General features: G+C 62.9%; 1 protein-coding gene across 13 annotated transcripts in view; it reads right to left on the bottom strand.

Moving 5' to 3' along the window:
• Positions 1-17,524, bottom strand: part of NCOR2 (nuclear receptor corepressor 2) — a 160,233-nt gene that overhangs the window by 81,540 nt on the left and 61,169 nt on the right. For all 13 annotated transcript variants that reach the window (XM_053929082.2, XM_053929087.2, XM_053929083.2 and 10 more), the window contains exons 8-10: positions 11,640-11,696; positions 6,990-7,042; positions 1,796-1,862 (exon numbers count right to left, since the gene is read on the bottom strand). In XM_053929082.2, coding sequence (XP_053785057.1) covers positions 1,796-1,862; positions 6,990-7,042; positions 11,640-11,696 — 177 coding nt within the window. The remainder of the gene's footprint in view (positions 1-1,795; positions 1,863-6,989; positions 7,043-11,639; positions 11,697-17,524) is intronic.

The raw sequence follows: 17,524 nt of genomic DNA, 5'->3' as shown, positions 1-17,524 counted from the left end.
CAAGTCCTCTCTTCGGATGGGCTCCACAAAGCCCCCAGGGACTTCTCAGAAGTCCCTGGTGCCTCTGTCTTTATCTTTTCCTTTTTATTTAAATTAAACTTCATTGATTACGTTATCACAGTTGTCCTGACCTCTCCCCCTTTGCCCCCTCCATCCAGCACCCCCCACTCCCTCAGGCAATCCTCCCACCGTTGTTCATGTCCACGGGTCACCCGTGCAAGTTCCTTAAAGAAGCCAATTTCCCCTCCACCCACTCAAGAGGCCCCCAAGGAGCCATTTGAGATTTCTTAAGAACATACACCCACCCCAACTCCATCCCCAGCAGCCACAGGCATCCTTTTTAAAATATCAACCAGCCCCTCTCTTCCTCCAAATGAACCCCACCCCCAGGCAGGACACCTGGGTACACCGTGGGCACGCTGCACCGTGGAAGAATTTCCTGTAGGACTGAGAACTCCCATCGTGAAGCCTTTGCACTCTTCACGAAGACCTCGCACAGTGACTGAGCCAAGTCTCCCGCTGTGCTTGGAATAAAACGCAAGTGTTTCATCCGAGCGACGGAGGGCACACACTTCCGGGTGAGCTGGCTGCCCAGGCTGCCGCGCCTGCCCCCCCCTGCCTGCTTTGCTCTGCCCTGTGCTCCCCAGAGGCTCCTGCCTCAGGGCCTTTGCCCTCGCACCCAACCTCCAGATCCTCACTCTGCCTGTTCTCTGTCATCATTCCCGCCCCGGCACCGAGGTCCCCGCCTCACGCTGCCCCTGGGTGCAGCCCCTCCGCCTCCTCCTCCCAGGCTCGGCACCGCTCAGCTCCTCGCCAGGCCCACGGCAGGTCCTCGGAAAATATTTAACTCGATGAGTAGGACCGGACGCCCCATTTCATGAACCCCGTCCACCCTGCCCGGGTGGCCCTGGTCATCATCTTGAGAAACGAAAGGCTGGGAAGTCTGCCGCTTCGTACCCCGCGGGGCCCTGGGGACCCAAGCGCCACCCATCCAGTTTCCCATCCACCCAGCATCTGGGCCGGAAGTGCCCCCTCTGTCTGAGGGCTCCAACTTGCTTACAGGAATTCAGGTCCCCAGGAAAGTTTGTCAATGTACCAACATTCAGAGTTGGGAAGAAAAATACCGCATGGGAATACAGGTGAAACCGGATCGAACCTCTCCTGAACTCTACACAGCGGGCCTTTCCAGCTATACAGATTTTTTTACTACCTACGCCCACGTGAACCAGCCCCTCCTCCCCTCAGAGCTGAAAGAATGCTAGCAGGTAATGGCCCCTCCATCACTCAGCCCTACCCTCCCCACGATGGAAACGGCCACCTTGTACCCCAGCCGAGCAGGCTCCCTCCCACTCGCTCTCCAGGCAGGGCGCAGGAGCTGGCACCCGTCCCTCTGACGCAGCCACTGCCTGCTGGGCCAGGCCCCTTTCTGAGGGAGCTCCCTGCCATCAGCCAGCTCACAGCCCACCCCAGGCCGTGACCACGAGCCTCTTCCCTTCCACCTGGAGAGCGTACAGTGTGTCTTCCGACAACAATGAACCGGCCTGCCCGGCCAGTGCTCTGCTCTCCCCGCCCGGGCTGGACAAGGGGAAGAGAGTCCCGGGCCCCGGCCCGCACCAGCCTCCCTGGGGCAGCCAAGCCTGGAGCCGCCTGCTCCCCTGAGGTGGCTTCTGTCCCTGCCTGTTTCTCTCCCTGTCCTCAGCTTTCCTTCACAGCCTGGGCACTCAGGACCGAGACAGCGGCAGAGCCACAGGGTCCCTGGCTCCCCAGGAAGGGTGGGGGCCACGGGGTGACTTACCCATTGTTTCCGGGCGTGATTCCTCCTCTTGAAGTACAAGATCAGCTTTTTCCGCATCGCCTGGTTTCTGCACGGGACGACAGAAAGGGGACACATCAGTCACACAGGGCCCAGGCCTTCGGCCCCTCCTGCCCGGGTCTCAGTGCCAGCCCCGAGGTGGCCCATGGAGGCCCCACAGCAAGCCACCAGGTGCCCGGGGTCTCCCTCTGCTCCCAACCCCAAAGTGCCTCCCACCCACAATCAGGCTGGGCTGAGCCTGGTTCGCAGAAAAGGGAGCTCTGAAGGGGGCGAGGTGTCCATGGCTTCCTGCACTCACGCCCCATGCTTACAGGCTCCCCTCTGCCCGTGGCCACACCTGCCGTGGACAAATGGCAGCCACCCCCACCCGGTTCCCAGGAGCCACTGTGCCCATGGGGTACCCAGGGCCCCAAGCCGGGGAATGGATGGCAGGGTGGACACCCTGAGCCCTGACAGAGGAGGGAAGCTCCCCCAACACCCGTCTCACGGTGGCTGAAGGGCCTGGAGTCAACCCAACATGGGGACTCGCAGCAGACAGCCACACGGCTTCAGGAGGCCAGCTGCCAGGCTGGCCGTGCTCCGGGCAGGCCACCACAGCCTCCGTCCCTGGGCCTGCTGCACCCACCCTGACTCCCAGGCCCCCAGTATCCTCACCACCTGGCCTCACATCCCAAACTCTAACGGGCCACAAGACCAGCCCCTCCCGGAAACTTCAGACAAGCCCAGGCTGGGGACATTCTACAAAATCCCTGACCAGCGCTCTCCCACAGGACAACCACAGGAAGGCGGAGGGACAGGTGTGGACTGGGGACCGAGGAGACCCGGGGACAGTGTGAGGTGGGGCCTGGACCCGATCTTGGACTAGAGAATGGACGTCAGCAGGAACACGGGGAAAATCCAAGGATGGTCTGGCTTCCTGGGCGGCACTGTGCCCCAGTCACCGTGCTGGCGTTGAGAAGAGACCCTGGCACCTGAGACGCTCGGGCCGGGGCGAAGGGGACGTGAGATTCTCCGCACCGCGTCTGCAACTGTTCTCTGAGCTGCGCTATTTTAAAATGGTTCCGTGAAAAGGAGGGCCACGGTGAGGGTCGAACGCCATTTCCTGGAGAGCCCGCGGAGGGGCTCGGTGTGCGCGACGGGTTGAGATGTGCCCCCTCCCCAGACAGAGGCTGGAGCGGAGCCCTGGGCCTCAGAGCGCGACCTTATGTGGACAGCGGGTCTTAGTGGAGATCGTCAGATCATCAGACTGCAGTGAGGCCTTTCCGGGGGCCCTGATCCCACGTGTCCGGTGTCCTTGCAAGAAGGGGACATGTGGGTGTGGATGCCCACACACCCGGAGGGAGGACAATGTGCGAACACAGCGAGAAGGCCGTGGGAAGGTGTGGGACAGACGTGTCCACAAGCCTCCTGGTGCCGAGGACGCCGGGCGAACTCAGGGAGCCTCCCCGAGAGCCTTCCCCGTCCCAGGTGGCACCCTGATTTCCGACTTCTGGCTCCGGCACCGAGAGAATACATTGCTGTTGTGTGCAGCCAGCCGGTCTGTGGCGTCTGCCCCGCAGCCCTGGGCCACTAACCCCGCACACAACAGTCTTTAACAAGCAGTGGAGCCAGGGCTTGTTAAAGCCGGCAGAGGCGGTGAGGACCGAGTTCTATGTGCGCAGAGGGGGTGGTGCAGCGGTGTCTCCCTGGCCCGCCTGCGTCTCCTACCAAGGAGAGCATCATGCCTGGCATCCGGAGGCATCTGCTTGCTATCGCCCAAGGGAACAAGTGTCCACAGGTGGCAAACGGGCGCAGTCCGCCCACCGGGGCCAGCCCAGGAGAGCACTGTGTTCGGACTGTGGTGCTTTCTGAAAAATCCCCACTCCCTGCCCGCACAGAAAACCAGACGCTGCTGCGTAACACGCCCAACTTACAGCCTCTCTGGAGACACCAGGCGGTCTGGCCACACTCCCTCCTGGCCACAGACTGGGAACTGAGAGGCCTGAGGCCCCTTTAAAAGGGCAATGAGCCCGCCGTTCAGTCGCCAGAGCCCCCAGCCCTCCACTCCGCTTTTCTTCCCGCAGCGAGGCCAGTGTGTGGGACAGCACCCCGAGACGGTGGGCTCGGGGTGTCCCCTTGTTCCATGTCCATCCGGCAAACACTTTTTGAGTGTTTATTTGGAACCGAGAACACGGCACGGCCTCTCGCAGGCTCTGGAGGGCGGCCGCCCCGGCAGCACGGGATCTGCCCAGTGGCGGCGCCGACGGGCCACGAGGCACGGCTGCAGGCGTCTGTGAGACAGCTCAGCCCGCAGGGCACTCTGGGCCTGGACCTCTGACCTGGACTCAGGAGGAGAGACGTGAACCAGGCATGGCTACAGGCATCTGTGAGACAGCTCAGCCCTCAGGGTACTCTGGGCCTCGACCTCTGACCTGAACCAGGAGGGAGCAGTGAGGAAATGGAAACTCTGAGGATGTCTGAGGAGATGCTGGCCAGGCCCCGGGTGGGACCAGCCCTGGGACCTGTGTGATTCTGGAAAAGCAAAGCTTGGGGCAATCCGGGGAGACTTCCTGGAGGCAGGAAGGTTTGCGCCGAGGCTTGGGGAGAGCAGAGGTTCCGGGCTAGGAAGGAGTGACGGTGAATTTGGAGGGGCGAGGCGGGGCGCACAGGGCTGCTGGGGAAGGGTCAGATGGATGCAGCCGGGTCAGGGCCCTGATGCCTCGGGAGAGGCCTGTCGCAGGGGTGACCGAGGGTCCGAAGTGCTTTCCCCTCGTGAAATGGAGGCTCCGAGGAGACCGACTCTGACAGGCAAAGTGCCGGGACCTGCCAAGGCCATTGGGCTAGAGGGGGCAGCGCCCGGCCTGGAGACCCGGGGGGAAACAGGTGGATGCACAGATGGGGCTGGCCGAGGAGCCCAGCGGTATGACCCTGGGGAAGGTGCCAGACACCTCTGAACTCCCAGAGCAAGACCACACGGCCTCTTAACCGTAGTAACCTGGGCCCCAAGCGACCTTCCCATCTGTGCAGCTCCTGCCCTGGTGGCCCCCGTCGGCCCAGGCCCCACACAAGACAGAAGGGAGAAGAAATAGGGACCGGAGGGGCCTGGGCTCTGTCACCAGGCCAGGGCATGGCCGGCGGGGCCACAGCCGAGCCCATAGGAGCAGTGACTGTCCCCGTGCACCCGCCAGTCACACATGGTTTTCCTGACACCAGCACATTCTGCAGAGACCTCTGCGGGCCGGTTCTGCAGAGGGGGCGCCTCCCTCAACACAGCGTCCACTTCTGCCGCTCAGGGTCGCCCCCAGCCCCGGCCTGTGCTCCCCCAAAGCTGCAGAGGTCTGAGGAGCCACTCCTGAGGCCTGGGGCAAAGGTCCTGCAGCGAGTCCCCACCATGGGGCGCAGGCGGCTGCCCCCCCACCTCCTCTCAGAGGGAGGAAAGCAGAGGTGGTCCAGGTGACTTGAATGGGTCCAAGATTGCCAGTGCCGTGGGAAGCCAAGTGTGAAATTAACTTCAGCCCTGCGGCCCTGGCAGACACCGAGGAGTTAAAGGGACTGGGCAGGTCCTTGGGGACGGGGTCACCTCCCAGCTGGTAGCACTTATTTACAGCAGCAGTGGGGGGTGGGGGGGGGCGGCACGCACAAGGGCAAGCCCTGCACTGCCCCAGCCTGATTCTCTTGCTGGTCCAACCGCCACCGTGTTCATGACTGGTCTGCACCACCGGACGTCAGGCTGCGCCCCCGCTGTCTCCCCAGGCCCAGGCCGGGGCGGCACACAGCAGGTGCTTGGTAGGTGTTTGTGGGGAGAGTGAGCGGGTGGAGAGCAAGCCTGGGTGTCTGCAGGCCAAGGAAGAAGATGGAAAGCACGGAACGCCGCCTCGCCGAGCCCACAGCAGCCGGGAGACGGGTGCTATATCCTTCCCGCCGCACAGGTGGGGACCTGTGGGCTGAGAGCGAGTGAGGGCCCTGAGCACTCGAGGTTCAGGGCCCTAAACCTGCCCCCGCACCGTCAGTGTCTGTCTTAGGACCTGACCCTCCTCCACACCCGCCCGCCCCCACAGTTCCCACAGGGTCAGGCTCCACCAGCATCCTCGCCACCACCACTTCAGTGGCTGCAGTGACCTTTGCTGAGGTCTCTACCCCCAGGCCTTTCTCCCTGCAGCCACCAGCAGAAGCTTTCAGAAACAAAAATCCAGCCAGGCCACTTCCCAGAATAAACCCCACCATGAGTCCAGCCTCAGCAGACACGTGGACAGCATCTGGAGGTTTGCACGCCTCCAGGGATGGGAAGCTCACTGCTGTACACACACGCTGCAATGCTACCCCAGGGGCGCTCGGACAAGCAGATAGGCTGGACTGCTTCCTGGACCCGCTGAGCATTGCCGTCCAAAGTCCACAAAATAGCCTGCACCCTCTCCCAACGCAGAGCCTCGAACCGCTCAGACCATGACCCCTCTGAGTGTGCCTCCAACCTAAGCCCCAGAGTGCTCCCAGCCAAGTGTCCCCAAGAGGCAAGGGTTGCACCCCTGTACCTTCTGGGTTCCAGGGCAACATGAAGGAAAACCCCTTCCTCAGCCGATGATGCTGGGCTCCCCCTTGTGCACCCACAAAAGAGCCAGCCCCATGCACAGCCGGAGAAACTGCGCCTCACACCCAGCTAGAAGACTCGAAGCCACCAGCCCAGTCCAGTCCCGGCAGCCTAACTACGCCAGCCCCACCCACCAAGTGCACGTGGCACCTCGCTGATATTTCTCCACCCGTAGCATCCACCCGGGGAAGGCCCTGCACAGGGACTTCAGCTACCTCCAAAGCCTCCAGGCCTGGAGAGTGCTCCCCAGTGCGGGGCAGCTCTGCCACAGCCCGCAGGACGCTCCCCAACAGGCTGAGGTCGGAGCCCAGACCACAGGCCCGGCTCTCCCCGGGGCCACCCCGTCACCGAGTCAGCGGGCTCCTGCACACACAGGGAGAGGACGCTCGACCCCCGTCCTCCTCTCTCAGGGCTGTGTGTGCAGCATCCTCGCCTGACCTCCCCAGCTGAGGTCTGTTTCCCGAAGCCTCATGGTGGCACCCCCGGCCCCACCCAGCCCAGGCCTGCTCTGACTCCAGCTGGGCGCTGCCTGGCCCAGGACGCTGGTCCACACTGCTCCCCTGCCCCCGCCCACCACACCCGAGCGCCTGCAGGCTGCCTGTGCGTACTCACATTTTGATGTTCTCATGGTACTGCCTGGTGTCGGAGGGCTGGTTGTACAACGGCTGCGGGGGGAGAGAGAGGACGCCTGTGAGGGCCGGGCCGGCCGCAGCCCCACCGCAGGGCCGGCCGCAGCCCCACCACAGACCCGACAGCCGCTGCACCCGAAACCCCGGCGCCAGGGAGCGGCCTGTCCTCTAGTGTGAGAGCCAGCCGCCGGCAGGCATGAAACGGAACACGGGGGCCCAGCCCACGGCCCCAGCCAGGAATAGGCTGTCACACTCTGGGCACAGCTGGGGGACTACAACTCCCTGTCAAGGCCACCGTGGTGAGCACAGCTGTCCCAGGAGAGCTGAAACCAGCAGTGGGTGCCCCTGAGTGACAGAAGACAGGCGAGGGATGCCAGTGTTGGCAAGGACGTGGGGAGACAGGAAGGATGGCACGCAGCTGCTGCAGACATGTTCGGGTAACAAGGCTCGGAGAGCAGTGAAGAGGCCCGTGTTAAAGAACGAAAGGGTGCCCGTCCGCGGCCCCCAGACCCTCTGCGGAAGCTCCAGGGACTCTGGGGCCCCGCATCCCACCGGGAGAGGCACGTCAGAATGCCAGACGGCAGTGCTCCCCGCAGGGACACACTAGCAAGCGAAGCGCCCACCATCAGAAGGGTGAACAAGGAGATTAGGGCGTCTTGTCAGGAGCACTACACAGCACTGAAGAATGGGTGTCTGGGGCCACACGAGCAGACAGCGTGTGCAAGGAAAGAAGCAGGCTGCTGCAGGGCCCGCGAGGGGCCCGGAGCTCCGCTGGATGCCACGTGTCCCCTCTGGGACGGCAGCCCTGCAGTCAGGGACTCGTGACACAGCCTGGGTTCGCAGCCTGGTCTTAACACTCCCTGGCTGTGTGTCTCTGATGGAGTCAGTCAAGCCATCTGTGCCCCCGGTTTTCAGCTACAAACCCCTCCCAGGGTTTGCTGTGCAGCTGAAATGAGGCAGGGCCTGCAAGCTCACCGCCCAGCGCTGGGCATAAATGCCCAAGGCTCCGCATCGCTGCTGCCCTCAGGGGCGGTGCCCGGAGGTGCGGAGCCTGCTTTCCCTGCCTGCCTGGGCCAATGGGACAAACTTAGTGAAAGCAGAGGCTGGGAAACCCGTGTCGGGATTTCTGCTTCCTCGCTGGGTCGCCTGCCCCCGTCAAGGGGACAGTCCAGCCCACGGAGGTGGACTGACAACGTGGACGGCAGCAAGGCCCTCCGGCCGAGGCCCAGCTGGAGCCACTCGCCAACCACCCAGCGGGCCGAGCCCAGAGCTCAGAAATTCCGGGCTGACGTCTGCCCTCGTGGCCGACGGCCACCAGTGCTTGTCTCAGCCCACTCCACTTTGTTACGCAGCAGCAGCAGCTAACAGATGTGAGTCTCATCCCCTCGTTACAGATGGGGAACTGCGCCCCTGAAAGGGAGAGGCAGTTGTTCGAGGCTGGTAGACCAGCCGGTCCAGGAAGCCTGCTCCGCCCCTGCCCCCACCCTGTCTCTCATTGGGGCCCACACATGCAGCAGGGACCTTGGGGGTGGTCACGGGTGACTGTGGAGGGAGAACGGGGCACAGAGTGTGAGGGGTCAAGCAGGACAGGAAGGACAGGGATCCGGAGTCCTGGAGCCTCAGGCAGGACCCAGGGTGAGAGAAGAGGGCACCCCAGAGGGAAAAACCCCTCCCACAGAGCCTGGAGCAAGGGCTCCGGGACATCAGAGTGGCCCCACCCTCCCGGCCGGGCCCTGGGCCTGGGTTTCGCCCTCTCCACACCCCAATTTCCTCCTTGAAAAATGGGGGCGCAGCCAAACAATTGGAGGGCACAGGGAGAAGGTGGGTATGACAGCAGATGCATGACAGTGAAGCCCTACTCAGAGACGAGAGACGCTGGTGTCCCTCAGAAAGAAGAGCTGGGTCTTGGGGATGAGGAGGGGCCCCGTTCGGGCCTGACTGCAGCCAGGCAGCAGGGTGGCCGAGAGCGCCAGCAACCCCAGGTGGACGGAGCTGCTGAGAAATGAAGTGTCAGCGCTGGCCCTCAACCCCGTGGTGACACCATGTTCTTAAAATAACACCTCTGAACAGGAAGGAAACCAGTGACTCAAAGCTGCGGGGGGAGAGACAGGAGCTGACGGCCCAGGGCACGGTGCACGGCCCCGCCTCCAGGAGGGCCGGGCCTCAGGGAGCCGGGATGGAGGGGCCGCGCCCCACACAGATTTCTCCTAGGCCCCAACATCATGCGGGAGGTCACCACGTGCACACCCCTGTCCCCGAGACCGAGTGGCTGCTCCCTGGGCTGAGCGCCCCTGGCTGCAGCTGGGAGACCTGCAGGGAGCTGGATTCCCTGTGGTGTGGTCCAGGGACCCCACCAAGTGGTCCCCGCAGAGGGTGCCCCCTGGACCTGCCTCTGCCTGGAGAACAGCTTTGGCCACCTAGGCCTTGCAGCGATGCAGACAGAGGTCAGCTCTGTGCAGAACAAGCGGGCCACGCCCCATGGGCTCCACATGACTGCCATCAACTCCTGTTGTGTGACCCTGGGCAACACACTGCCCTCTCTATGCCTCATCTAGAAAAGGGACAGTGACACTTTCACGAGGCCCGACATGCGGCAGGCACCTCGTCCCTGTGAGCCTCCTCTGCAGACAGTGAAGGCTCCCGAGCCAACAGCGTACAGACTTCGAGCACCCGAGTGACAGGCACAGGGCCCCAGACCGCAGCCTCCTGGGCCGCCAGCTGCAGGGAGGCTCTGCCTCGGGACCCCACGCAGGGGATGACCCAGAAAAGGACCGCTCAGATGCTGAGCCTGGCAGGCCCCCACCCGCCTCCCAGGGACGCTGGCCCTCTCTCAGGGCACTTCTCTGGCCCCACACACAGCGGCCTCCGTCCACACCCCCCATTCAGAGGGCCCTGGGACTGGATGGAAGGGAAAAATGGATAGGGAGGGCCCCCAGGTCTGGGGATGGTTGGGTACCACCTCTAGTCCTGCCATCCTGTTGGTAAGAAAGGGAAACTGAGGCAGGAAGCAGCCCACAGGTGGGGCTAGAAAATGGCATGCTGTTTGGGAAACAGTGGCAGTCACTCAGGAGGCCACGCACAGAGTTACCGTGATGCGGCTGCTGAGGCCCTGGGTGCACACCCCCACGAGAGGAAGACACACGTCCACACACAGCCGCTGCCCGCACAGTCGCCAGGGGCCAAAGCAAACGGGCATCCGTCAGCAGGGGACGGATAAACTGAAGGTGGTCTCTCCATCCAAAGGACTGTGACTCAGTGACGAAAAGGCATGGGGCCCTGACACCTGCCACGGCGTGGGCGACCCTCAACCACACGGCGCTGAGGGAGACACACTGGACACGGGGGCCACACAAGTGCGGGGCTCTGCGGACAGGCGGCATCCAGAACAGACGCGTCCACAGAGGCAGAGGGCAGGGCAGTGGCTGGCGGGTGGAGACACCGGGAGGGGCGCAGAGACGGGGAGGCACGGAGGGGACAGTCAGGGGCACAGAGCTCTGACTCAGATGGAGAGAGTTCTGAAGGGATCGTGGAGAAGGGCGCGCACATCTGTGGACAGGATGAAGTCCCGGAACTGTGCGCTCTCGGTGGGGCGTTGTACAGCATGGGACTTACATCTTAATAAAACTGCTCTTTAAAAAAGAAGAAGAAGAAAAGAAGGAGAGGCTGTGGGAGACAGCCCTGAGATCTCGGCCCAGCCTGGGCGCCTGAGGCTCACTGGCCCCTGGCAAACAGAGTCCTGTCTGGGGGCAAACAGCCCGACCCTCCCAAGTCTTCCCAGTGGCCAGGGGCTTCCTTCCGCTGCAGGCCCTGCCCTGCACCCCGGAGCATTTCACGGAACCGCATGAGGACCCTGACTCCCCCCTGCACAGATGAGGAGACGAGGCCCCTTCCCGAGGCCACTCAGCAAACACGCAGTGCAGCCGAGTTTAAAAAGAGGCTCTGACTGGGCAAGATTTTACCTGCCCCCTGTGGGAACGCCCGTGCCCACTCCAGAGCTGCCACATGCACCCTGCCTGCGTGCGTGGGCTGGCAGCGCCCCCACATGCTGCCCTGAGGCTCTGCACCGACCCCTGGCACCATCCGGTCAGGGAAAAGGCACCGACGGCCTAACAGCAAAAACAGACGCTCCACTGCCCGCCAGGCACCGTGCACGGGGCCTCGTAAACAGTCACGGTCAGTCACCGCGACACCCCGAAGGACGTATGTCGCCCTGATGTTTGCTTCACGGGTGAGGAAAGGGAGGCACAGAGATGTTAAGACACTGGCTTAGGGTCACACAGCCATGGAGGGGCAGACCTAGGAGTTGAACTCAGGTCATGCAGCCAAGAGCACGGGCTTCCCATGCTAAGCTGGACCAAATGGGCTGGGCTCCGATGCGTCAATCTCCCCACAGCCTGGGCGGCGGCCTGGGAGTCCAGCAGGAGTGCCAGGGCTCCGCCACCACCCCTGGCGACCCGGCCCACCCACCGGCTATCTGCCAGGCCTTCTTATCACACAGGGCATTTCCTGCCTCCTCCAAGGACAGGGCAGCACTGGGCAACACAGGGCTTCCTCCCCCCCATACCCATCTGCCGCCCCCCCACACGTCCCCAGCCCCCCCCGCCCAGAGCTCCCACCCTGTCCCCTGGCTCACCAGCTCCACCTGGGGCCCCAGGCCTTCCAGAATCCGATGTGCAGCTTCAGCCTTCTTCTGCAGGATGACGGAGAAGAGGAGGAATTAAACACACACACACACACACACATATAGAACAGGTTATAAATAGAGGCCTCCGGGAATGGCAGGCAGCTGCCCAACCCAGCACGCCCATCCACAGCCCAGGCGGTGGGGGAGGCCAGCCCCCCCCCGCACGCCCTCCTCCGGCTGGAAACCCACTCACACACGGGGGCCCACACCACCCCCCTGCAGCATCCCTGGCAAGCTCACCAAGTTTCGATTCTAACAAACGCACCGTGTTCTCAGGTGATGCCCGCCCAGGCCCCCTGGCCCACCACCCTGGCCCCGTGGTGTGGGCCCGGCTCCTCGTCAGCCGGCCCACGCTGCCAACCGAGGTGCCTTCCTGCGCCCTGGAGGCTGGCTGGGTGTCTACTGTTACCTCTGAGCTGGTGCTGCCAGCGCGGGGCGGGGGGGGGGATGGAGACACTCTGAGACTGGAGATGCCCTTTCTAGCATTTCACAGTCACGTGACTGTGTCTGAGCTGCCCTGGGGCCGCCCTGCCCCCTCCTCTCTTACAACCCAGGACTTATTAGGAGAACAGGGACATGTGGCAGAAAGGCCCCGGTGGCCGCAAGTTCAACAGGCTGGACCTTGGGGCCTGGCCGTGAAGGCGGACATTGTGCCTCTGCCAGGCCCCGCCGGCCCCCGCCTGGGACCACCAGGGACGCTCGGGAGGCCTGGGGGCAGCCAGGCCAGCTGGGGGAAGGGGCAGGCAGGGGCAGACAGAGGCCGCGATGGGGCTTCCGCAGGGGCTTCGTGGGGTCAGGGCCACGGCAAGCAATGGAAAGAGGGGAGCCCACGGCGTGCATGTGGGAAGCCTCCCTCAGCCCTTCCTGTGTCCCAGGAAAGACTGGGACTCCTGACTCAGCCGAACACTCCGTGTCTGGCCTGGGCAGAGGTGCCGGGAAAAGCAAGTCACCATCATCCAATCACACCGTCCCCCAATGAGCCCCAAACCCAGACCCACTCAAAAGAGGGTGGTGACCCGGAACCCTGGGGCATGTGGCTGACAACAGAGTTTGAGGCGCAGGACCCCGGTGTCACGCAGGGAGGAGGGCTGTGAGGGCCAGCCCCACACCCCTCTGCAGGCCCCCGTGATATGTCAGTATGTAGGTGGGCTCAAGCTGGCACCTAGAACTCACTCCTCCTAGAGCCCCAGGCCCAGCCCACCCAGGCCCAGCGCCATGCTCTTGGCCCCTGCGTGCAGAGCCAATACCCCAAGGCCAACAGGCCCGAGTGTGGCCGGGGCCACAAATCCCGGGGCGGACCGTGACAGCAAGGACCGCCATCTTACTGCGCTTGGGGGCGAGCCAAGCGTGGAGTGCACCGCACACGACCCTAATATTGAAATCGCGTACCAACGCAGTGTGAGCTTGCATAACACGCAGCCCCACTTTGCAGACGACAAAACTGAGGCCCAGAAAGACGGTGTGAGGAGGAAGTCCTTCTGATCTCCAGGTTCCAGGAAGGGAAGAAGACAAGGGCTAGGTCCTCTCCAGGGAAGTGGCGACCACTGGGCAGGGGGGCAGAGACCCCCCTGCCCTGGCCACAGAAAAGGGCTGGCCGTGAGTGCTGACAATGGGAGAACTCTGAGCCAGGCCACAGTGAGGCCCGGGACGGGGTGGGGAGGGGGCAGGACAGTGCCGAAAACCCTCCCTGAACAGCCAGTCCGTGTTACGCTCCAGGGAGCTGGGAGGGCGGGCCAGTGCGCTCAGCACACACAGGGGCGTGTGCCGTGCAGGGGGCAGACTTCCCACGGCACACAAGTGCCCCTCTCTGGACAGGGGACAGGAGGGGTACGTGAGCTGGGTTGGGAGGGATGAACAGAAGGTTTTGGGCATTCATGAGGCTCTGCGGGGATCGGCAGCAGCTGGACATGGGGAGGATGCTGGACTCAGGTGGGTCATTGGAAACTGACAGAGCCAGATCTGGGCCCAGGGCACGTGGCGGGGGCCCTAGAGACCTATGTCCTATGAAGCACAACGGATCCCACCCTCCAACACACCCTCAGTCTCAGGAACACAGGCACCTCCACATCACACCTGCTCTGACGGTTCCTTGTCCCCCCAACAGGCCTCCCCCAAGCCATGAGTCACCCGGGGGCCTTTTGAGAAGCAACTCGCTTTCCAAAAGGCGGCACCCCCACCCTTTCCCCGGAAGAACCGCCTATATATGCCGCGCGGTGGAGCGATGGCGCATGGCAGCTGAGAGCGAGGGTCCACGGCCAGCAGCCTCGGTCCAAGTCCACTTACCGACCTTGTGGCCCGGAACCTGTCCCTTCACCCCCCAGCCTCTGCTTCTTCGTCTGTAAAGTGGGGTACCAACGGCACCCTCCCATGGCTGATATGAAAATTAAAGTTGCTGACCCTCGTAGGGTTCTGGAATCAGGACCTGGCACACAGTAGGTGCTACGTGACAGCTGGCTGCTGCTGTTCCTGCTGAGAACAACAATGAGGAGGCTGCGGCTCACGCCAGGTGGGCTCTGCACATGCCAGGCACTGGACCAGACCCACTGTGGGGGAGGTTCTGGCATCAGCCCCATTTCCATGTAGAAAGCTGAGGCTCGCCCCAGCTGGTGTGGCTCAGTGGACTGAGCGCCGGACTGCAAACCAAAGTGTCGCCGGTTCGACTCCCAGTCAGGGCACATGCCTGGGTTTCGGGTCAGGTCCCCAGTAGGGGGTGCGCAAGAGGCAACCATACATTGATGTTTCTCTCCCTCTCTTTCTCCATTCCTTTCCTTCTCTCTAAAAATAAATAAATAAATATTTTTTAAAAAAAAAAGAAAGAAAGAAAGCAAGGAAGCAGAGGCTCTGTGGTGCGGCTGGGGGACGGGTTAAACACTGGGCCCCGCAGCCCGGCACCGGCACCGGCACCCTCACCTCCCCATCTCCCTGGGCATTCCCTCTCCCTCCCACCGCACTCCCCTACTGGGGTAGCATCTGGGATCGGGGGTGGGGGGGTGATGTCCTGCCTACCAGATCCCTCCCCAGGAAGGCCAGGCTCCCCTGGCACCTCAGCCCCTCAGGGGCCAACCCTGCGGGGTCAGCTCTGCTCTAGCCAGCCCTCAGCACGTCACCTCGCCACTTGTGCCTTAGTCTCCCACCTGCAAGATGGGCAGGGCACCAAACTCCCAGGGCTTTTGCAAGGATGCTCCACAAGGAACAGAGTGACATGCACACTGTCACTTTCCTCTGAACGTCCGTCTCCAAAGGGAGGGGACACAGGCCCTGGACGGAAGGCAGCACGGCCGCATGGGGCGCACAGGTGGGTACCAAAACCCCCCTCGCGCCCTCAGCTGGCAGCTTCTCACAGGTCCACTTGACACGTGTGCGCACAGAGAATCGCGTCCTCACTACTGAAATCACCCTTCTACCTTTTCCTGGAGTGCCCGCATTGGCAGACCAGCTCAAGTCCCCGTCTCCTCCAGGAAGTCTGCCTAGGTTGCCCGTGGCCCTGAATTCCTACAGCATCAGCACCAGACACACCACCCCTTATGTATCCATCCTCCGCCAGTGCTGTAGGAGCTTGCTTTCTGCAGACTCAAAACTGAGCATCCTCCCAGGCCTCCACCCCCTACCCCCACACACTGCCTTTGAAGATCAAATGAGACCCCTGTCCTGTCTCCGGGCCTCTGCCTGTGCTGTGACCCCCACTCGGATACTCTCCTGGGGCTCACGGCCCACCCACTGCTTCCAAGAGGCCTCTCCGACCCCCGCCGTGCCCGCCCCTCGGCCTCCTGCTCCGCCATCTGTGCGCACCTGCCCGGCCCATCCACGCACGCTGCTCCTGGGAGGCAAAAAGAGCCTGGCTCAGCTGGCTCCCCCCTGCGTGCTGGCGCCTCACTCATGTGCCCCGAATGGATAATGAGCCGGAGTCCGGCACGCAGCAAAGCCGGGCAGCCCTGCCTGGCGGGGAAGCTGCGTTTTCCAGCCAGCACAGCATTTAGAGACAGGCCCTTCTCCGCTGCCTAGAAGAGGCACCAGCAGGAGGAAGGAGGATTAAAATTTAATCCCATTGATCCCCCAAGGGGCGGTGAGTCCTGGCTGCTCCTGCCAAAGGCAGCCGGGGATCTCTGCCCACCCAGCCTCTAGCCCTGGAGGTTCAGCCTGGGCAGACAGACGCCACCCCCCCCAACCCCCACTGGGAACAGGGGCCAGTCCCCAAAACTGGAGGACTGCTGCAGGCAGGGGGACATCTCCCCTCCCCTGTCCTCCCTTCATGTGTCCAAAAAACACTTACTGAGCACCTACTATGTGCCAGGCACCATCCTGGGTACTGGGGACCTAGCCAAGGGAACAAAGGGACAAAGGTCCCTTGCCCTCACGGAGCTTCCATGCACAACAAACAGGATGAACATAAAACATGAATCGTGTCCAGTGTACCGGGGGCGAAGGGGGAAATTAAAGCCAGAAAGAGGAGAAATGGGGGTTGAAAGGTTTGCAGGGTAAACCAGAAGGTCAAGAGCCAGAGCACGCACCATGGGGAAGGGACCCTCCCCCCTCCACGTTGGGGAGGGGGAGGGGGAGCAGAAGGGTCACGCAAGTACCAAGGCCAGTGGGGCAGGGCGGGGAGGGGGTAAAGGAATGAAAGGACAGAAAGGGGGGTTGGAGACAAGCAGGAGCAGAACTCCTCAGCTCAGCTCCTGTGCCCACGGGTGGGGACTTGAGGCTGGGACTCTGTCTCCCCCACCAGAAAGAATGTGAGTGGGCTGGGGCCGGGGTCACTGCTGTGTGCCCAGTGCCTGGAAGAGTAGCAGGCGCCCCATACGTGGCTGCTGAACGAACGGATGGATGGATGGATGGACGAACGAATGGATGGATGGATGGATGAACGGACAGACAGGATGTGGGCGAGGTGCCCAGAGCACCTGAACGAGGATGACAGTGCCGCCAGCCCTCACTTGGTGCCAGGCGCTGCTCCAGCACACTACAGAGTGAACTCATTTAAACTCCTCACCGCTGTGTCGGGGTACGGCAATGATCCTCACCTTGCAGGTGCGGAACGAGAGCCAGAGAGGTTTAAGTCAGGTGTGTGAGGACACAGAGCCAGAAGTGGTAGAGATGGGATCTGAACCCAGATGCCTGGCTAAAGCACATGTGGGGTGACCAGGCCCAGCACGCAGCTCCCAGGTCCCAGCAGGCTCGGTCTCATCCTGCATCTATTGCTGCTTCAGGAGGCGGAGGCGTAGCAAACTAGTTGACCCAGTAGCTTCCTGCCTGGAGGTACAGCCACAGGCACCAGTCATGTGTGCCCAGGGTCCAGAGCTGCTATCCAGGCCCCAGCACAGCAGGTGCGCCCTGGCCACCGCCCGAACTCTGAGCACTGACCCAGCAGCCAAGAGCGTGTCCCACGGGAGAGACCACTGGGAAGGGTGGGCGGGAGCTCTGGGCATGAGGGGGCCCAGGGAGGCCCGTGTCCGCCACATGTCACTAGGTGCCCTCAGCCAAGGCCAGTCTCTCTCTGGGCCTCAGTGTCCTTCTTCATCTGTAACACAGGGGGGGCCTCAACACCCCCAGGCCCCATGCACAGCTGGGAAGAGCCGACTGTAAATCACAGAGGCTGAGCGCGCAGTGGCTTCATAGAGATGACGGGAGCGAGCTCACCACCTCAGCGGACAACAGGAGCCCCTTCGGGACGGCTCAGGTCTGGGCATCAGCACTTGGAGACGTTCCGCTCTGGATGCCCCGAACTCCTCCCTAAGTCCGAGCCCCTCCGGACACAGCAGCTGCCCTCCAGGGATCCCTGGGAGCCCCCACAGCTCGCTACAAACCCTGCGTCCAACCATCCCAAAGGCCCTGTCCAG

Source organism: Desmodus rotundus, chromosome 7, assembly GCF_022682495.2.
Source record: "Desmodus rotundus isolate HL8 chromosome 7, HLdesRot8A.1, whole genome shotgun sequence".
In the NCBI taxonomy this organism is placed as follows: Eukaryota; Metazoa; Chordata; class Mammalia; order Chiroptera; family Phyllostomidae; genus Desmodus; species Desmodus rotundus.
This window is presented reverse-complemented; position numbering and strand designations above follow the sequence as displayed.